The sequence below is a fragment of the Panthera tigris genome, chromosome A2 (assembly GCF_018350195.1).
Source record: "Panthera tigris isolate Pti1 chromosome A2, P.tigris_Pti1_mat1.1, whole genome shotgun sequence".
Taxonomy (NCBI): Eukaryota; Metazoa; Chordata; class Mammalia; order Carnivora; family Felidae; genus Panthera; species Panthera tigris.
In genome coordinates this window covers 112,112,222-112,134,996 of record NC_056661.1, presented here as the reverse complement: position 1 = coordinate 112,134,996, position 22,775 = coordinate 112,112,222, and the positions used below count along the sequence as shown (strand labels likewise).

General features: G+C 37.4%; 1 protein-coding gene across 1 annotated transcript in view; it reads right to left on the bottom strand.

Annotated features, from left to right (window-relative positions):
* Positions 1-963: 963 nt before the first annotated feature.
* The window catches only part of ABCB5 (ATP binding cassette subfamily B member 5), a 134,975-nt gene continuing 113,163 nt past the window's right edge, over positions 964-22,775 (bottom strand). The window contains 5 exon segments of the mRNA XM_007089072.2: positions 964-1,937; positions 3,474-3,620; positions 9,917-10,123; positions 14,724-14,921; positions 17,591-17,747. Coding sequence (XP_007089134.2) covers positions 1,740-1,937; positions 3,474-3,620; positions 9,917-10,123; positions 14,724-14,921; positions 17,591-17,747 — 907 coding nt within the window. The 3' untranslated portion in view covers positions 964-1,739.

Here is a 22,775-nt window from a genome sequence, read left to right as displayed (position 1 = left end):
CAGTGAGAACACACACACAACACTTATCAAATAAATTCACCGTCTTAATGGGTGCAGTTTGTGGTGACCTGAAACAATTGCAATGGCAACATCAAAGATCAGTGATCACAGATTACCATAACAAATACAAGAATAATAATGAGAAAGTTTGGAATGTTGTGAGAATTAAAAAGATGTGACCCAGAGACATGAAGTGAGTAAATGCTATTCACAAAATAGCACTGATAGACTTACTAAATGCCAGGGTTGCCACAGATCTTCATTTGGTAAAAAATGCAGTATCGAGGGGTGCCTGGCTAGCTTAGCCAGTACAGCATATTCTTGATATCAGGGTTGTGGGTTCAGGCCCCATGCTGGGAGTGGAGCATAGTTTAGAAAAATACAATATTGAAGTGCAATAAAGCAAAACACTATAAAATGAGGTATGCCCATATTTGCTAATCTAGGAGGGATTACGGAATTAGAGCCTGAGGTTCTCCTGCTCTGAGGCTTTTAAGCATATCCATAGGGTACTGCCCTTTTCCTCCTGCCCACTCTACTCTGGAAACAGAAACCACTAAGAGTTCTATATCCATGTATAATAGCAAAGTAGCCACAAGGCTTTTCAGTGCTAATGCTTCTAAACAATACATCTGTCCCCAACCCCCCACTCCTATTTTTATTTTCCACTTAAAACAAAGAGGCATAATACACAAATGGTTTCAGTTTTTTTTTATAATACTTCTGATCATTGGCATTGTGTACTTTAGAGAAGGTGGCTGTGTCAATAAATGGAAGAAAATACAATTAAAAATAGAGATAAAATCACTAGATGAAATTACATATTTAAGTAAAGAGAAAATGTGACTCAGTTTACCAATACTGTTATTTACACTTAACTTTTAGATAATACATACATTACATAAAATGAAGTACATATAAAATTTAAACAAATTACTTGATTGAATAATAGAAAATGGCTTTTAAATTTTTCACCCATAATAAAACTAGCTTTTATTTTAATAAGTGGTCATACACTGGTATGCCTATAATTTATTCTGCAAAACTCAAAGCTTGGAATAATGAAATCTTCAGAATGGATCATGTGAAGCATTTCACTTACTGGCAAACTAGAAGATAACTACCTAATCCTGCTGGGAATTTTACATTGTAGTCCTTCTTATCCCCCTAACAAAGGGATATAATGGAGTTTTGGGAAACAGTGGATATTCATTAAGAGAAACATTGAGAGAGAGATTATGAGAGAAAGTCCTATGGTTTGGAGAACAGGACTCACTCAAAGTACTTTGATATGTGCTGCAAAATGCTGAAAGTTCCAAATTATAATCATTCTCTCTACAATGTCTGGCCCAATGACATCTTTCTCTTTACTAAAATTTTTCAGTTTAAGTTAACTGGATAATTTTTTCCTTCTTGGAATATATTCCCAGTTTTATAGTAGAAGTTGATAGGAAAATAGGTTGATTTTGCAGAAAACTGTTTTATAAGCAAATGTGACAGAACATTTTTATAAAGGAGGGTTGCAGGCATTATCTCACTTACATGAGTTTAGCAAATTTTTGTTTCCTTTAAAAAATCTGAAGAGAAGATGGTGTGTACACAGAACATGTCTGTACTTGAATAACATGATTCTAGTTATTGATATATGTAATAAAAGAGATCAAAGCATGCCAAATAATTACTAAGTATTCTTTCTTTGCATTACACAAAGATCAAAATATATGCTAATTCTAACAGTATCACTGCACTGACTGTGCATTTACTAATTTAAAATATATATCTCGATTTCTCAGGAGCTCTTGATGAGTTCCCTGTTCCTTTATTTTTCCATTTTGCAGAACTACTATCAAATCTGCATTCTGTATTGTGGACAGTCTGTGAGCAACCACTAGGCAAGTCCTCCCCTGGCTGGCCTTATCAAGGGCGTGCTGAACCACCTAGAAGAGAAAAGGGCCCATTATTGCTAGCTTGAGTTAGATGCTAATATACTTATCCAAATCAAATTGATAAAGGTAATCTAATAACATTCTTTCTGTATTTGCTTATCCCCAAGGAAAACTGCCCAGCTCTGTGAAATATTCACCGTATTCAATAGGAATCTAGCAAAAGTAACCACAGACACATTAAGACTTTTAACTAGAAAAGCTTTTGTGATAATGAATAAAAATGAGATGGTTGTTTATATATATGTAAGCAGTTCTAAACTCAGAGTCAGAAAGTAGTATTTCTAAACCTAAGCAGAATGCCTAACTTACTTCATTTCTTCTCATAGCATTCATTTATTTTAGTAGAATTTAGCTAGAAAACTGTCCTAGCAAAAATCTCAGATGCAATGGGTTATAATGTTGTATAGAGGAAATAGGAGTGGAGGGTGAAAACCAAAATTTGTTGAACAAATTCAACAAATTTGTTCAAAATTTGTTGAACATACAAAATGTTCATTCCAGTGATGGATATCTCACTTAAATCCTTGCAATAACTCTATAAGGTGGGTTATTTATTTATTTTTTTTCATTTTTCTGATAAATAAACTGAGATTCCAAAAGTCCAGGTCACTTGACCAAGGTTACACTGCTAGTAACTGATAAATCCAGGATTACAACTCAGGCATATCTGATTCTAAAAATCATGTTTTTCTCTTTCATAACAGACTGTTTCCTTAGAAATCAAAGATAATAATTTGTAAATAGCAATCATGTGGTGGTCAACCACATGAGCTCTTAGATCAGACATCCTCTCTTAAAATTCAGAGAAGTTACTTAACTTTTCTAAGCCTTCCTGAGCTAGCCTATCAAATGAGCATGCTAATAAAATAAGCTAATTCATTAAGTTGTGAGGATTGAGATAATAGCATATAATGGACACTTGGTAAATATTAAAGATTGTCATTCATTCAACCAGTATTCATTTAACAAGTAAGTGCCTAGTATGTGCAAGAAACTACTAGAGGACAAGGACATAGCAAAATTAAACATCTGAAGGAGCCTGCAGTGTAGGTCTATTGTCATGTGTCTCTTGGCTTTCTTGTTTCCTTCTCAAATGTAACTAATAGTCTATTAAAGATGGACTAACTATAGGTTCTGACACTGCAGTGTAGATTACTCTTTTATGCATGCAGATTGCCTTATGAATTTGTTTGGTATCATAAGAATAATAATAATAAAATAGGAAGATTATTTTTCTTGGGCTTTTACCTTGACTGGAGAAACATTTCAAGAATTGGGCCTTTTTGCTAAACCAATTCAAGTGAGAAAACCTTTGTAGAACATGAGCTGCCCTATGTCCCAACTCTTTCCCACCTCCCCACCAGCGTCTAACTTTTTTTTAAAGGCCAAAACCTTAATTAGAATTCGTGACCTATGACTACAGTTCTCTCCAGGTTTTTCTCTCCTCAAGCTGACCTTGATTTCTTCCACAGTACTCCACTCTCTTATTTGATATTATCTTCTGAGATGAAATAAAGAGAATGTTACCTTTTCACTCTCATTATCAAGGGCTGAAGTGGCCTCGTCCAACAATAAAATTTTTGGTTTCCGGAGAAGAGCCCTTGCAATAGCTAGCCTTTGTTTCTGGCCTCCAGAAAGCTGTGTTCCTTTTAGTCCAATGTGTGTGTTGTATTTCTATTACAGGAACATGCAATTAAGAAAGCAAGGCTTGGTTATTTAAATTAGCATGGCAACTGTGGGCGAGAACCATCTAAATATTTCAAATTTTGCTTCTCTTAAAAATTTGTGTCCCAACAAGTTCTGAAATCTATTCTTGGCCTTTGTTGCAAATAAATGCTAAACCAGCAGTAAGCACTACCATCTCATTTACATATCTAATCTGATCTCAAACAGCAGACCTTTGCCATTATGCTTCTACAAAGGAATTGTTCGAATTAAAGCATAAGAAAAAAATTATTGGCAAAAAAAGTTCTCAGTAAACACAAATCTTTTCCATTAAATTACATTACCTTCTATTTTCAGGTCAAAACAATTAAAGGAAATCACTGAGTTTCCTCACACTGCCTCTTGCCAAACCTCTATGGGCACATCTCTCCAGGTACTGGGATGCTGTTCTCAATGGTACAGGTAACTTCCTGACAATAAATAAGGCTGATGTCTGGAGACAGTCTGTTCACCTTTTCAGGCCATAATAGTGACATCTGGCACTCCCAATGTTTCTACAGCCTTCCTATTTACTAATGTCCTCTTCTCCAGTGTTTTCCTCCACAGAAGGATAAAGAAACTAGGGGAGGAGTATCCTGAGGCCGTTGTAGTCTGCTAAATGATGACTGGCTGTTCAGTTGGTGCAAGCAGGCTCCCGATTGCTTTTTAGATTGTCCCATTGACTCTACTTCCCTCCGAGGTTTCACACTGCTTTCTACTAGCTCTTGCTAGTTGTCTAACAAATATATACTACTGGTATCCAGACAAAAATGTGTGGCTGGATCTGCCCTACTGGAAAAGCAAGGCTAATTATACAACTTTCTTTTTTTTTTAAATTTTTTAAAAGTTTATTTATTTTGAGAGACACAGAGATGGAGTAAGTGGGAGAGGAGCAGAGAGAGGGGGAGAGATAGAATCCCAAGCATGCTCTGCACTGTCAGCATGGAGCCCCATGTGGGGCTTGAATTCAGGAAACTGTGAGATCATGACCTGAGCCAAAACCACTGGATGCTTAACCAACTGAACCACCCTGGCGCCCCTAATTATACAACCTTCTAAAGGTGGATCCTGTAGCAGCATCATTGAAAACATGCAGCATGTGATTAATATGCTATTCATTTTGTCTTAGTGCCTTAGAGAAGCTTGAATTAACTGCCTTTCCCTCCATATCTGACTGCCTTCAACGGGTACCATTTGGGCAGAGTGGGTATTGAGAGAGCCTGTGACACAGCTTTATGATAAATGTGTCTACTTCACCTCAAAGTTCATTTTTCAATTTAAAATGTGATTTTTTGCTTCATATAAAACAATGGGTGTCTCAATTACCACAGCCCAGTAAAAGTGTCTTTTCTGAAGTGAATGCTGCCCAAAGAAAACAGACTTTATCACTTCTGTAATTTTATTTAGGACTGTCAGCAGGCTGGGACTCTTCCCTCTAAAATGCATTTTAGGGCCGCCTGGGTGGCTCAGTTGGTTATGCGTCCGACTCTCTATCTCAGCTCAGGTCATGATCTCATGGTTCCTGAGATTGAGCCCTGTATTGGACAGTGTGGAGCCTGCTTAGGATTCTCTTTCACTCTCTCCCTCTCTGCCCCTTCCCCACTCACATGCATACACACACTCTCTCAAAATAAATGAATAAATATTAAAAATTCACTTTATGAAATTTGGAACCATAGGGCAGGATAACAGATAAATCTATGTCATTCATTTCCATACACCACATAGTTCCCATCCAAATTAGAGAATCCAATCCTAAACCAAAAACAGAGAGAGGATTGGGTGGGAATGATAATGGTTTGTAGCTCTTTCTGGCAGTCTCGCTTAAATTGTACATAGATTCTTCTTGTGTAGCTAAAGAAGACACAATACTAGCTTAGATGTCACTTTGCATTTCTTGGCCTTCTCTGGATTGCAGGAAGATATTAGTCTCAAGAATGAATTGGATTAAAATTAAATTCAGATGGTTTTGTCCATCTTTAAGCAGAACAGATTATAAATGGGGGTATACACATGGTCTCAATACCAACCTAAAAACATTTTCAGATACTTAAAGTGGAGGTTTTTATTTTTTAATGAAGAACTATAGACTTCTCCCGTTTAAACTGAAAATCTCAATCAATTTTTTGGCAATCAGTGGGATGAATGGTGAGTGTCCTGGAATATTCAACCTGTTTATGAGATGCTCAAGGAACAATGGCTCCTTGATAAGAGCCTGGGGCTAAAAGCCAGTTGGGTCCCGGAGAGAATATCCAAAAGGAGTCTGATCCTAAACCAACTACATTCTAGAGAATCCCTGCAGGCTCTTGGGAGGAACTTCAGGGTGATTTCAGTGGTTGAAGTCTTACCCAAGAGTCACGATGTGATTTGACTGAGAGCTGCAGCTACACTCGGTGTGTTTCTCAGAGGATCCCTAAGACCAAGGTGGGGTTGCTTCAACTCCCCTCCTAGGCCAATATTTCCAAATATCTGTAGGTAATCTCCATGGCATATAGAATGGATGTGTTACCCTTAGCACACTCCAAACTGACTTGCTGTTTGCCCTCCTAGGTTGAGTTGCCAGACAGGTCCACAATCCTTTACTAGAAACCCTTAAGGATATATCCACTTAAGAATTCTGTTTTTTATTTGTCTGTTTGACTTTCTCTTTCTCTCTCTCTCTCTCCCCCCCGCCCAATGTGGGGCTCAAACTCACAACCCTGAAATCAAGAGTCACATGCTCTACCAACTGAGCCATCCAGCCCCTGTTTGTTTAACATTAGAAAAAAATATACCATAAATTGTATATACTGTGTATTATATATATTTAACACGTGACATGTATTAACACCCCCAGAAATGTCTGGGGAAGCAAGTGGTAATCATATATATGAGTATTTATGCAGAAATATTGGATTACTCATTCCTTTTTTTTTTTTCAATTTTTTTTAACGTTTATTTATTTTTGAGACAGAGAGAGACAGAGCATGAACAGGGGAGGGGCAGAGAGAGAGGGAGACACAGAATCTGAAACAGGCTCCAGGCTCTGAGCTGTAAGCACAGAGCCCGATGAGGGGCTCGAACTCACGGACCGTGAGATCATGACCTGAGCTGAAGTCGGACGCTTAACCGACCAAGCCACCCAGGCGCCCCTGGATTATTCATTCTAAGTAGGATTAATAAAGGCTACATATAGCCTCACATCATTTTGGCCATCAAATATGCAAAATTTGTGTGTCAGGCATGGAGTTTAAGAGCTCTTGGAAATTGGAACTGGGGAAAAGAAAATGTGGACTTGCATTGTTCTCATCCAGAATGTTGTAAAGCACCAGGACTTGTCCTTTTAATGCCAGTCTCTGCCATACCTCAAAGGCCACAATGGCTTCTGGATGAGCAAACAAAAGGCTGAGCTCAGCAGCAATTTTTTTTCTTTAAAATCTTATCATGTTATTTCTTTGCCTAAAAATGTCTAGTGGTTTCCTATTTCCAATAAGACAGAGTCCAAACTTCTTAGCCTGGTATATCAGAACCTTCACATTCAGTCTCTGCTCATATTTTGGCCTCTTCTCAATTCCCTAGTTTATGCCTTTTGCTCAGGATTTTAAATTTCTTTCCCTCCAAACACCTAAAACTGTTTTATGTGTATATGTTTCCACACGAGCTTATTCTGTCTTCTAAGAATGTATTTGTCCCTTCTCAGCCTGGTGAATTCCTCTCATTCTTCAAAACCCAGTTTGTTTGTTTGTTTGTTTGTTTGTTTTTAATGTTTATTTATTTTTGAGAGAAAGAGCACGAGTGAGGGAGGGGTGGGGGGAGACACAGAATCCAAAGCAGGCTTCAGGCTCTGAGCTGTCAGCCCAGAGTCTGACACAGGGCTTAGAACCTATGAACCGTGAGATCATGACCTGAGCCAAAGTCAGATGCTTCACCGACTGAGCTACCCAGGCACCCTTTCAAAACCCAGTTTAAAACAACATCTTCTGTATGGTTTTCTCTGAGGTCCTAGAGACTTTGTCATTCCTTCTTTTGTACTCTCATCATATGCTCTGTGTGTTTTTATTCCAGCAGGCTGTCCAGTGTATCATACACTTTCTCACCCAGTTTCCACAATCCTCAGCCAAGTCTTGGCAATTCTACCCTTACAGTATCTTTTAAATCCTGTTCCTTGCTTTATTTCACTTTATAATTACTAATTCAGGCATTCATAACACTGGAAATAGCTCCTACGTGGTCTCCCAACTCCCTGTATTTTCTTCACTACAAATGATCCTTTACATTACTGCTGGATGTAATGTCCAATGCCCTATCTCAAAATGATATTTTGGTACCATGGCTCTACTTTTTTTTTTTTTTTTTTTTTTTGAGTAACATTGATAAGTAAAGTTAAAATTAAAAACACTGAGGGGTGCCTAGGTGGGTCAGTTAAGTGTCTGACTTTTGATTTTGGCTCAGGTCATGATCTCATGTTCATGGAATTGTGTCCTGTGTTGGGCTCCACACTGACAGTGCAGAGCCTGCTTGGAATTCTCTCTCTTCCTCTCCCTCTGTCCGCTGCTTGCATTCTCTCTCTCTCTCAAAACAAATAAATAAACATAAAAAAAAACAAAAACAGTGAGAAACTAGTTATTCTTTCTTTTAGGAAATAATATCATCTTGGTTCTCAAAGTTTTTTACTGTAAAAAGTTAGCGCACTGAATCTCTGAAATATGTAGTTTTGGGTAAATGTGGGAACTAACACAACAAAAATAATGAAAGATAATAAACAGTTTAAGAATAAAAGTCAAATGGTATAAATATAAAATGGTTAACATGTTACCACACATAAATTAAAGAAACAAACCTATCAGGATTATGGGGATAACAATCTGACCACAAATTGACAATACAGCGAATGCCTTGGTTAAAAAGGAGAATTACCATGGAAAGATACTCATAGGGTCACAATATTTATAAAAATACATCAATCCTTTCATTATAGTTAGTACTGTAGAATCTTACTGGAGCAGGAGAAATTGTATTATTTATGGCCCCTTTCTAGTTATAGGCACCATTTATTGTGGACAGGAGATGGTGAGGGAAGATCTACTTTTCCTCATCCTCAGAGAGTATGGTGACCATTACCCTTCCCCAAAGAACAGGATACTAGATTGTTTAATGTTTATTAAACTTAGGCATTCCCTTTTAAGGTGAGCTAGAAAATAACGTTGTAGAAGTTTGTTTCTAGTTAAAAGTAGGTATGTATATTTTAATTTAATTTTGTTTTTGTAAGCATGTATGCAGGTATAAACATTCAGATATTGTAAGCACTTTAAGTTACAATTACTCATCTCTATTCACGACTTCTGGATTTGTATTAATGCTTGCCATACTAAAGCTCTCTCTACAGTTAGCCAAGATTTTAACTTTCCTGTGTCAGCTGCCACAGAGAAGTGACATTGTGTTTGTCATTTCAGAGAAGTGACAAAAATGGCAGGCAAGGACTTAACATTCTAGTGGGGAAAGAGGACACTAAAATAAATCTATAATCCCTCAGGGTAACTTTAGATTGTGATAAGCACCCTGAAGACTATATGGTATGTGATGGGAGTGGTGGGGACACTTTTCATAAGGTGGCCAGGGAGAGTCTCTGCAAAGATGGCATTTCAGAGAGCTTGAAAGTTAAGGAGATAGCTCTGCAAAGAGCCAGAGGAAGGGAGGTTACAGCAAGTACAAATGTCCTGAGGTAGGGAAAAACTTGGTGTGCTTCTGAGACAGAAAAGAGGACAGTGTGCCTGGAGCAGAATGAACACGTGGAAGGAGATGGAGAGGCGAGCAGGACCACGTCACAGAAGGCCTTGCCAGCTACGTAAGAAATTTGGACTTTATTCTAAGTGCAAAGGGATGCCATTAGGAAGTTTTAAGCAGGAAGGGACAGAATCTGATTTATGTTTTTAAAGGGTCCCCCTAGGTACTATGAGGAAGAAGAATTATGATGCGGCAGACTGGAAGCAGGAAGACAGATTAAGATGCTACGTAATCAGAGTGGGGGGATGATGGTGGTGTAGACCTAAGTAGAGTGTATATGGATAGAAGGTAAGCAATCAAAATAAGAAAACGAATTCGGTGAATATTAATACAGTTTGGTCTTGGAAAAATTGGTCACAGAAAAATCTCAGTCTTCACTTTTTATGCATAACTTGATTAGATACTGGCAATAAATAAATTGTATAATTCAAGGAGCACATAAAGACAACCACTTAGGCTTACTTGGCAGTTTTGTAATTCAAGATTTCAGATATTTTTCTTACCGCAGGGAGACCCTCAATAAAAGAGTGGATATTTGCTGCATTTGCTACTTCTTTTATTTCATCGAGTGGCACAACACGGCTGTTATCACCATAGGCGATGTTCTCAGCAATGCTACGGTCGAAGAGTACGGGCTCTTGAGACACGATGGCTATTTGGGAACGGAGCCACTGTACACTCAGTTCCTTTGCATCCACACCATCAAATAGCTGCCAAAAGCAGAATGGAGAGTGGCATGTGAAGATCCAACAGCTGTATTCTGTTGCAGTTCACTGTATTCAGACAAGTACAAATTATAACAAGAAAAATAGGAATTCAAGGTATTTCACAGTAAAATGCTACCCAAGGACGGATCATAAATCATATGCTGTATAGAAGCATAGTGTAACTGCCTAAAATGCCAGCTCCTAAACTTATTTGACATTGCTGTGAATGGCCACATATTCTAGAGACTTGCCTGGAGTCTAGAGTCAAGGCTGGTGCTCTGTGCTGAAGTCTGATGGAAAACGAGCAACCTCCACTGTAATAGGACCCCACTTTATTAAAGCCCAGAGAGAGAAGGTAGGGACCTATACAGTAGTCTTCATGTAGGTGTATGTCATTTTGTACATAGCCGTACTTATTCACATGAACATATAATAACACTCAACCGACATTTGATAAGCATATCTACTAGCTGATGTGGACTCTTCAAGTGCCAGGGAAATAGTGGTAAGCAAGACAAAGCTCTTGCCCTCCTGCAGCTTACATTCTAGTGGAGACAGACAATAAACATCCTAACAAATAATCAACTCAGAAAAAGAAAGTGTCATGAAAACTGAATAATGGGATAGGGACTGACTGAGGATATGGGGACAGTGTGGGAAGCAGGTGGGTGGATGCATTATTTTCTACAGAGTAATCTAAGAAGGCTTACCTAGGGAAGTAGCATTTAGATTGAGACATGAGTGATAAGAAGGAGTCCACAAAGAGGTTAAAGCAAGAAAATTCCAAGCAGGGGAACAGCGAGAACAAAGGCCGTAAGTGAGTTTAATTTTTTTTTTTAATGTTTATTTATTTTTGAGACAGAGAGAGACAGAGTGTGAGTGCAGGAAGGGCAGAGAGAGAGGGAGACACAGAATCTGAAGCAGGCTCCAGGCTCTAAGTCGTCAGCACAGAGCCCAATGCAGGGCTCAAACCCACAAACTGTGAGATCATGGCCTGAACTGAAGTTGGATGCTCAGCCAACTGAGCCACCCAGGTGCCCCACTAAGTGAGTTTAAAGAACACTAAGAAGCCAGTGAGACTGACACATAGTATACAATGAGGTGGGGAGTGATGGGGGAGTGTAGTGAGAGAGGGAGGGGCCAGATCATGGGATGGACTCCATTTTATTGCAGGAGGAAATTGCAGGAGGAAATCATTGGAGGGTTTAAAGGAGAGGGTGTGCTATGCTATGTGCAAATAGATGACTGTTACCTATTGTGGGACTCACTGTTAACTCATTGTTATCACTGGTAATAGGGAGCCATTCTGGACCATTTTATTTTGCAAATAGTCATTAAGAGTCTGTGATGGGAAAAAAACCCCAACCCTGTAAATTGGAGGAGAATGAGGACTAATATGACATTCTTTGACTTTTGGGGATTAGAAGAGGAGGCAGAACAGGAAGTCTGTGTGTGTGTGTGTGTGTGTGTGTGTGTGTGTGGCGGGGGATGGGGGGTGGATGTGGTGGTTGTTGTGTTGCTGGGAAAGGATAATTGAAAACCTGAAAATATGGAAAGTAAGAAAGGCACTAGTGAGAATAAGTCACCGGAATGCTAAGGATGAAGAGGTTGCATTTTTTTGAAAACAGGATGCAGGACTTAATGGAACTGATTCAGATAAGCCCTAACCATGCATAAAGTTTTGAGAGGTGGGCGGTAGAAAAGGCCGGTGGGAATAGCAGGAAGCCTGAATCAGCTGGCAGAGGAAACTTATCTCTGTTTTAAACCAGAATGGTATAAAAAGAGCCCAGGTATGGATATTAGACCCCTCCTCCAACACCTGTATTCTAAAAGAATTCTATGCCTTGTAAGATCAAAATTCCTGTTTTCTTTTTTAAAAATTTCTAATTTGTAAACTTTTAATTTTTTAATTTTCATTTTTAATGTTTATTTATTTTGAGAGAGAGAGAGAGAGAGAGAGAGAGAGAGAGAGAGAGAGATGGAGAGGGGCAGAGAGAGAGGGAGAGAGAGAGAATCCCAAGCAGGCTTTGCACTGTTAGCGCAGACACGGGGCAGAAACGCACAAACAGTGAGATTGTGACCTGAGCCGAATAGACTTTTAAAAAATTTTTTTGAGTATTAGTTTCAGGTGTACAGCATAGTGATTTAACTTCTCATACATTATGCTATGCTCACCACAAGTGTTACTACCATCTGTCACCATTCAAGGCTACTGCAGTATTTCTGGCCATATTCCCTATGCTGTGCCCCTTATTCTTATGACTTACTCAATTCTACAACTGGAAGCATCTCCCACTCCCCCCTTTATGCATTCTTCCCATCCCCCCTTTCCCTCTGGCTACCACCAGTTTGTTCCTCTGTATTTATAAGTCTAATTCTGCTTTATTTTGTTTATTCATTTGTTTTGTTTTTTAGATTCCACATATTCCACATATGTATTTATCTTTTACAGTCTGACTTATTTCATTTAGCATATTATCTTTTAGGTCCATCCATGTTGTCACAAATGGCAAGACCTCATCCTTTTTTATGGTTCAGTAATATTCCATCACATATATATATCTTCCATATACATATATTCCATTATATATATATATCACATATATATTCTTTATACATTTGTCTATCAGTAGACACTTGGGTTGCTTCCATATCTTGGTGCTGTAAATAATGCAGCAATAAACATAGGGGTGCATATATTTTTTGAATCAATGTTTTCATTTTCTTTGGGTAAATTTCAGTAATGGAATTATTGGACCATATGGTATTTGTATATATAATTTTTTGAGGAACCTCCCTACTGTTTTCCACAGCTGCTATATCAATTTAAATCCCTACCAATAGGTCATGAGGGTTCATTTTTCTCCACATCCTTGCCAACATTTGTTATTTCCTATCTTTTTTTAAATGTTTATTTATTTTTGAGAGAGAGAGAGAGAGAGAGAGAGAGAGCGCGCGCATGAGCGGGAGAGAGCATGAGGGGGACAGGGACAGAGGATGCAAAGTGGGCTCTGCACTGACAGAAGAGAGCCCAACACAGGACCTGAATTCATGAACCATGAAATCATGACCTGAGCTGAAGTCGGACGCTCAGCTGACTGAGCCACCCAGGCACCCCTAATTCTTGTCTTTTTGATTCAGGTCATTCTGACAGGTATAAGGTAATATCTCATTGTGGTTTTGATTTGCATTTCCCTAATGATTAGTGATGCTGAGCATCTGTCCATGTGTCTCCTGGCCATCTGTATGTCTTCTTTGGGAAAATATCTCTTTAGGTCCTCTGCCCATTTTTAAATTGATTTTTTTTTTTTTTGGTGTTGAATTGTAGAGTTTCTTTCTACATTTTGAATATTAACCCTTTATCAGATATATCATTTGAAAGTATCTTATCTCACTTAGTAGATTTCTTTTTTGTTTTGTTGATGTTTCCCTTCACTATGAAAAAGGTTATTTTGATATAGTCCCAATAGCTTATTTTTGCTTTTGTTTCCTTTACCTTAGGAGACCTACTTAGAAAAATGTTGCTATAGCCAATGTCAGAGAAATTACTGCCTGTGTTCTCTTCTAGGACTGCTAGGTTTCAGGTCTCATGTGTATGTCTTTAATCTATTTTAAGTTGTTTTGTGTATGATGTTAGGAAGTAGTCCAATTTCATCCTTTTACATGTAACTGTCCAGTTTTCCTAGCACTAGTAATTGAAGAGACTGTCTTTACCCTATTATATATTCTTGCCTCCTTCATCAAAAATTGACTGTATAAGTGTGGCTTTATTTCCGTACTCTGTATTATGTTCCATTGGGCAATGTGTCTGTTTTTGTGCCAGTACCATACTGTTTTGATTACTACAGCTTTGTAATATAACTTGAAGTCTGGAATTGTGATGTCTCCAGCTTTGCTTTTCTTTTTCAAGATTGTTTTGGCTATTCAGGGTCTTTTGTGGTTCCATAAAAATTTTAGAATTGTTTGTTCTAGTTCTGTGAAAAATGCTGTTGGTATTTTGATAGGGACTGAATTAAATCTGTAGATTGTGGAGTTCCTGGGTGGCTCAACTGGTTAAGCGTCCAACTTTGGCCCAGGTCATGGTTCCATGCTTTGTGGGTTCGAGCCCCATGTTGGGCTCTGTGCTGACAGCTTGGGGCCTGGAGCCTGCTTCACATTTTGTGTCTCCTTCTCTCTCTGCCTCTCCCCTGCTTGTGCTCTGTCTTACTGTCTCCCAAAAAATAAAATAAACATTAAAAAAAAATGAAAAAAAATTTGTAGATTGTTCTGGGTAGTGTAGACATTTTAACAATATGTGTTCTTCCAATCCATGAGCGTGGAATATCTTTCCATTTGTATCATCTTCAGTTTAAGATCAAAATTTCTGCCACTATCACGACAGAAGAATCTTTGAGTCTTTATATTTTCTATTTAGCCTCAAAGTCTTATCCATCATTTTTGTTACTGGCTTGCTTGTCTGATTAGTTAAGGGAGAGATTTTTTTTTTTTTTAAACTACTGTCCTGTTTGCCCTATTCAAACCAGTAAGGATGATTAAGCCCAAGGGAATGTTTAAGAATAGCACCACCAAAAATGAAATAAGCTGTATTTAAAATCAGTCTTACCACTTGTCCTTTCATAGGGTCATAAAATCTCTGCAGAAGGTGGACAGAAGTGCTTTTTCCACAGCCACTGCTTCCAACAAATGCTACTGTCTTTCCTTTCTCAATACTTAGGGATAAGCCACAAAGGATGAGAACATCCTGGCGACATGGATAGGAAAAAGAGACCTCTCGAAACTCTATATTCCCTTCACATGTATCCTGGAAAAGAAAGTTAGCAGGGTTTAGAATGATGACTTAAAAAGATTGTAACACATTATAGCACACTGGCCGAGTGTTTTCTGAAAATTATGCATGTTTCCACATCATTTTATTTTAAATGGTATTCCTATTGAAGAGCTACTGACTGCATGATTGTTTCTTTCACTTTTGTATGGATCTTTATATCTGTACTTCTTGTCTTCATTACCGGACTTCACCAGCTTCCTAAAAAGCACTGGTTTCTTCTGGCTTCACTACCTAGACATAGTCTAATCTGCAGATTCGCTGTTTGACAAAATAATTACATATGTATACATAATATAGACATATATACATACATATATGTATATACATATATGTATATATATGTATGTATATATGTATATATATACACATATATTTATATTTATATATATGTATATATTTATATATTTATATATACATAAATTTAGTTTGTGTTTTACAGACCTTTATCACTTAATTCATAATAGCTGGGATCCTCATAAACTATATGTACAAATGTTATTTTTGTAAGTTGGACCATGTTTTACAGTTAATATACATTATACTTTGAATTGGGTTTTTGTTTTTGACTGGTTATTATTTGACAGTGATGCCTAAAAGCTTATTTATTTTTCTCTGTATGCTTTGATATTTTAGGGGTTGATAATTTGTAAACCAATACTTCTATATACCAGGGATGTTTATAAAAGACTTTCCAGAACTATCACTAAATGATTAACTTTCCCTTTATATATTTGGTTCATAGAATCTAGGTTCTTTTTGAACTTTATGTTTGCCCTAAATCAATTACATTTTAAATAGGTTTAATAGTCATGCTCAGCATATTCTGAGTGCAGCATACAGGTAGAGGGCAGAGGTAGGTGGAGGACAGGGGCATCAAAAAATGTTTGAAAATGATATTCTATTGTCAAAGAACTGTTAGGAGATATGGCAAAAAGTTAAGTGCAGTAGTAGTAATAGCTTATTTTTAGCTTATTCAGTGCTTTCTGTTTTGCCCCAAAATGAATATTGTTTATGCAATAATGTTTGACAAAATAAACCCAGAAATTGAGAATAATGAAGAGTGTATTATTTTGTGTATGTTCTGTGCCTTTGGGAAAGGCATAGAGATATTCTACACTTCTAGACTTTAATACATTTTAAAATTTATTTGTACTATTTTAAACACTTTATTATGGAAAATTTCAAACAACTGAAAAAGTAGAGAGAATAATGTAATGAACTGTCTCCCAGCTTCAATAATTTCTGACATTTGCCAGTTTTGTTTTAGTAGGCTTTAATTTTTAAAAGCACAGTGAGTGAAATTTAGAAGTATCTGTATATTAAATAAAATGAAGATTAAGTAAATTAATTTTACAGTCTTTATTAGAAACGTTTCCATATTCCATGCCATGTAATGTAGTTCTAGGAAGACATTTATCAGTGAGATACTCAAATCCTCTACTGTAAGGTTCTGAAAGAAATGAGTAACAATGTTATTATCCATCTAAATCCTAAAATTAAAAAGAAGTTTTCTACAACCTTTACTTTCCAAAAGACAAGTATGAAATCTTATTTTGACTGTGATGCATCGTTGAGCATTCTATTTTGAGAATTTCAAGATCTTTTTATTTCTTTAACTAATGACTGGCATTGGCATCCCTTTTAATAATTATGTAGCTTTAGTAGTAATGTACTATTTTAAGCTATCATATGTAAAATTGACTGTTAAAATTCGAGTGGGAAATATTTTTAAATGAAAAATTTCTTTTAAGTATATACCTAATGGCTATTCTTACTTTTAAATTTAAAATGTCTAGGGGGTGCGTGGGTGGCTCAGTCAGTTAAGCGTCCAACTTCAGCTCAGGTCAGGATCTCACTGTGGGTTCGAGCCCCGCGTCGGACTCAGTGCTGACAGCTCAAAGCCTGGAGCCTGCTTCAGATTCTGTGTCCCCCTCTCTCTCTGCCCCTCCCCTAGTCGTGCTCACTCCCTCTCTCAAAAATAAATGTTAAAAAAATTAAAATGTCTAGAAGAATCTCAAAGTTGAATTATATAAATATATGATATGTATTTAATATATAAGATACTATTAAGAGGCTTGTTTTGAAATTATATAATCTCACTATTATTTCTCTTTTAATATTCATGGTCTTTTAAGGTTTGTGGCTAAATATGTGTGTCTGTGTATATATGAATTTAATAAATATACTTCCTTTATTTCCCTCTTCTGTTTGCATATGTAAACTATAAAATATGGGGTCTGAACCAGGAGGCATTGTTCACTTTGTATATATTATCAGAGAAAAAAACGAATTAACTCTACTGCAAATCTTCATCCAAGACTAAAGCTTCTGTTGTCTAAGTAAAATTAAATATATGTTAATTCTTTGTTCAAGAACATTCTCAAGGCATCAAGCAAATAAACCAGAAGTATGTATTTTTCAATATAAAATATGTAGAGATTTCAGTAGCAGAGGTAAAAATTTGCTTAAGACAAAACCCCCTTTTTCCCTTTGTAGCTATAACAGTTACTTTATACAAGTTTTTAATTCTTTATAGCACTATCTTTTGAAAAGTTATCACATAATGCCTTCATTTAAGTTTCTAGAGAGCATGCATACAGATAATTAATAATGTAGATATTTAAAATCATAGTTGTGCTTACTGGTGTTTTCCCTTCTTGACTATAGCTGTCTATAGTTGGTTTCTTTTCCAACAAAGCAAACAGATGTGCAGCCCCAGATTTGGCTCTTGAATATTCAGGTACCAAAACAAGTGTTTCTCCAATGGCCATAGCTCCATATGCAATTGCAGTAAAAACTCTGTCAAAAGATAAAACATTTGAATCTTAGGTCCATTTTGAAACAATAGGACTCTAAAAAATAAAGGAAAAATTAGGCACAGGAATATAACCTTTTGGTCCAGACAATACCACTAATGCTAGAGCCCCAACCATGATATGTCTTTTATAATTTTCTACCAGACAGTGATCATCTGTAGCGTTGTACATCAAAATAACCTTTGGAGCTCAGGTAATCGTAAAAATTTCTCTTCCTATTAGAGACCAAGATCAAAGGCCCTAACAAGTAAATATAAAACTTTCTAGTCACTTTGATACAAGGCTTACTTGCTTGGAGATTTGACAGAGAATTCAACTGACAATGGGAAGAATGAGTCTGCAGTAATGAGATCTGAATTTACACAGTAGATATGAATGTTTTTTTCCCTTTTTTTTTCTTTTTTTGCATATAATGTAGTTAGAACAGATAATTGATGTCAGATGATTGGTTATCTGCCTGAAGTACTACATGGTTTAAAGAGAGCAAAGAATGGAGACTGCACTTTTTAAGGTCCTCAAAACAAAATAGGACTAAAATATACCTTAGCAAACCTGGATGAAGAGCTTTGATCTTTTAGGTATGCTATACAGATTATGATCTGTTTTAATTATAAAATAGCAAGTATGAAAATGATGTCTGGAAGCATACAGAATACTCACAGATATGTGGCATATCATGTGGCCATGGTTAAATATTTTTCTATGTTCATTTTAGCCATGAAAACATTTTACTATAATAAAAAATAACGTATCTCCATAGCAGAACTAAAGGTATAATTCAGCTAAGACTGGACAAGTTCTAGTGGCTTTATTTATTTATTTATTTATTTATTATTGAAGGGTAGTTAACATATTATTATATGTTACATTAGTTAGGTGTACAGCATAGTGATTCAACATTTATATACATTATAAAATGATCAGTATGTTATCTGTCACCATATAAAGTTATTATGTTATTGACTTTATTCCTTATGCTGTACTTTACATCTCTGTGACTCATTTATATTATAACTAGAAGGGTGTATCTCATAATCACCTTCCACTTCTTTTGCCCATCCCCCTACCCCTCTCCCCTCACTGGTAAGTAAAAGGACATCACGGAACCCACTTGCTTATTTGCTATGCTGGATCATAGCAAGGTAAACATGTTCTGATCTCCTTGTGAATTTCTCTGGTGGATGTTGATGAACTTTCTTCAGTGACCTAGAACTCAGATCCTGAATCTTGTTGCCTTTGAAAGGTCAAGCACAGTATAAAATATAAAAACAACCAGTTTACTTGGATGCTTGTTGTTCTGTGATGTCAAGGCATTTTTAGTACTAATGTTTACAGAAATTGTTTAAAGCTCAAAATGCCATTCAAAATACTCACTAAATATCAGAAGTGATTACTGAGTTTAGGTAACCCATCAGAGTTTTTGTTTTTGTTTTTTGTTTTTTGTTTTTTTAATTTTGAGAGAGAGAGAGAGAGAGAGAGAGAAAATGCCTGTGTGTGTGAGTGGGGGAGGGGCAGAGAGCCATAGGGAGAGAGAGAATCCTAAGCAGGCTCCGCACCATCGGCGTGGAGCCCGACTCAGAGGCCATTCCTATGAACTGTGAAATCACAACCTGATCTGAAATCAACAAGAATCTGACATTTAACCAACTCAACCACCACTCAACCTCCCCCACATTTAGACTTTCTAATGGGAGCTAATCCCACTGTCTCAAAATACGTCCCTAAGGGGTGTCTTTGGGGATGAGGTGAAATTTTCCATTGTCTTCAGGGAGAGAGTTGACTCCAATGAAGAGGGTTGCTCAACACACCCTGACCTCCTCCTGGCTGGCTCACCAAAAAGGTGTTACAGGGTGGAGTGGGGAGACCTGGGCCCTGAGGCCTCCACTCAGCCTGTTCCAAGGATGTTCCTGGCAACTCTGGGTCTCATTGCAAGAAAGAATTCAAGGTCGGACCGGACACAGTGGATGCGTGGTAGAAGCAGGAACATTTATTAAAGTGAAAATACGCTCTGTGAGAGTGGGATGGTTCAAGGGAGAACTGCACCTTGTTTTTGTTTTTTTTTAATGCAAGGAAAAATCTGACTGAGTCAGACTTAAGTCTTAATCTGATGCAAGAGTCAGCAGGTGAGATGGAAAGATCATTGGATTGAGTCAGGAGACCTGGATTCTAATCCCAAAGAGATAGAGGCTTCTCAGAACAATACAGAAAATATTTCAGACATGGCAAAATATCTACCTGTCCTAAAATTTCCACCAAAAAAGTCAGTTTAAGCATTAGGGATAAATATAAACAGGGCAATGTCTTTGTTACATCCCTCTTAAAATGGAAGTTACTGAGATGGGGAGAAGGGCATTCCATTCAGAACTTTTATCTGTGAGAGATATACGACCTGAGGGATGCACAGTAGAGGAAGGAAAATTTCAGTCGAAAAGGGAGGGAGAGTACCAGCTAAAAGCCCTGATGCTGTCTTTCTTAATTGAGGGGACGATAACTCCAGATAGGGGTTGATGTTAATGAGTATTATACAGAGGAACCTAATTTTGTGGTGATGGAACTCTTACCATCAATCAGGGTGAGTCAGGGACATTCATCTATTTTTTCCCCAGGTGGGTTCTGTATAAAGATAGGCCAATGCTGGTCTGCCACAGAACATGCCTTAGCTGACTATGGCCCAATTAGCTAGAATGAACTAACCTGCAGTTCAACTCTACTCAAAATGTATTTATTGCACAGCTTTTTGCACAATTTATTGCAACTCTCTGGGTTGGCTAGGGTTGAGTGAGAAGAATATTGAGCAGGAAGAGGTCTGGGAAGGATTTTCAGGGGCTGGGCTTCTGCTTCCTTAGTTTTATGGGTTCTCCTGGGTTCATGGGGCCAGTGACACTACATCCTCACTATAATGATTCTTTTAAGCATGTCCAAACAGTGGGGAAATCCCCTTGCCCATCATGGCTGCTGAAATCAAATTAGAATTTTACAAAGATCCTTTGTCTAGGAATAACACAAAAAAGTATAGAAATGATTAATCCTAATTTTAACACAACTGATCCAAATAGGAATACCCTGCATAGTTACTAGCTCTAATCTGTTTCCCCTTAATCTTGCTTCCATACCCAGTTTGTATACCTTTGGTGACTTACTCTAATAGGAAGTATACTAGGAGATTCAGAGCCTGGGCTCTGAAGTCAGACCAGCAGGACTGCATCCAAACTCTACTGTTTATTTATTAGCTGTGACCTTGGGCATGTTCTCTGTGCTTCTGTTTCCTTATTGGCAAACAGGAGATAATAGGGCTAGCTACATCTTACAGCATTGTTGTGAGAATTAAATACATTAATAATATAAGATGCTTAGTGAAGTGCTCAACAAATGTTTAAATCATTATTATTCCTCTCACAGAATTGAAAGTTAATGGGACACTTTCTGTTGAAAATCAGCTCTCACACTTCTATAGAGATACATTAGCACACCAGCACAACTTCTAAAGTCCTCGCTCAGTAAGTTTCTTCTTTTTTACTGGAAAGCAGAGTATTTTTCCTCACAGATGTGGCCATTATCATTATACCCACACTCATAACTCTTTTCCCCTAACATCCATATAACACTCCAAAGATCCTTTTCTTCTGACCCTAAATCCCTTCTTCAACACATGGGAGATAGAAAAATACACAACTTATATTCATTTGGCACTCTGGGTTTTAGAAAATGTTTTCATATACTTGTTACCACTTCATCACCTAGGAGATAAATAGGGCAGGAACTCTTATCACTTCTTAACAAATGAGGAGACTCTCGCTCAGAGAAATTAAACAATTTGTCCAGGATCACTTAGTTATAAAACTGTAGGGCTGGGACTGGAACCTCCTTATTCACTGTACTTTCCCTTACCTGGTGTTCGTTCCAGTGGAAAGCTGGCCCGAACTGTCTCTCCCTGCATATTGGGGCTCGTTACCACTTGTATCCCATTTCAGAATCTTCAGAGAGTCCTAGATATCAAACCTGCCTTTATTTGTCTCCTTTAGATACCTTCAGTGGTTGATCCCTCTATCTACTCTCCTTATCTTGTCTTCTTCTCTTCTGGATAATCCCTGGGGAGGAGCCTGGTACAAGTTGGGTGGCTGCCACAGCAATAACACTGAGAGAAGACTTTCCTGTTTTCCTTGTTTTGGTTAATTAAGGCTGCTCTCCTACCCAATTATAATGATGACACACACAGTTCTTCCATGGCTATTTGGTCTACCTGAGTAAAGATGGTGGTGGAGGCCTGGCTTGCTTCCTTCTATCCCTTAGTATTTCAAGATATCAACTAACTACTAATATTCATTGAAAACCCATCTATGTTGCTCTTTTGGCCAATAGTCACATTTAATATTCAAAGTTCAAAGGATTACTTGTCAAAAACTTTATTTGGCCTTTTGGAGGATTAGGCCACAACACAAAAAATACCTGGCTCTGCTTCTCAGCAAGTTTTCAAAGCTGTGGTTTTTATTATCACTGTACTTAAAGTTACCATGCCCATCTGCTTCCTGCTAATATGTAGAGCAAAGAAGGAGGAAACAGATATAGAGGGAAGTTCTGAAGTAAAGGTATGGAAAGTTACAGAAACCCTCTGCTGGACACTAAAAGTTTCTGAGCTATATTGCAAAGGGCAAGTCAGCTAGAAACAAACCTAAAGGTGCTAATGGAAAGTCAGACAGGAGAAAATAAACTTATTTTGTATTTCTCAAAATGTGCACATTTATAGTGAAGTAAATTGAAAGTGTTGCCATGGTTAACAGGCAGAAGGGGAGAATTTTACTACACATATGTGTGTGAAAACCTAAACAAGAGATTTTCCAAATGCCTACACAGTGCTACAAGGCAGCAGAATGAAAATGCTCTCACCTTTTTAAAAATGCTTATCTCAGAGAAACGTTTACAGTAACCGAGATGGAGGAAGACAGCTTCTACCATAAGAATTGTATGTTGCCTTCTTTTAAGAGGAAAAAGCTAACGCTTATAGTAGCCTTGC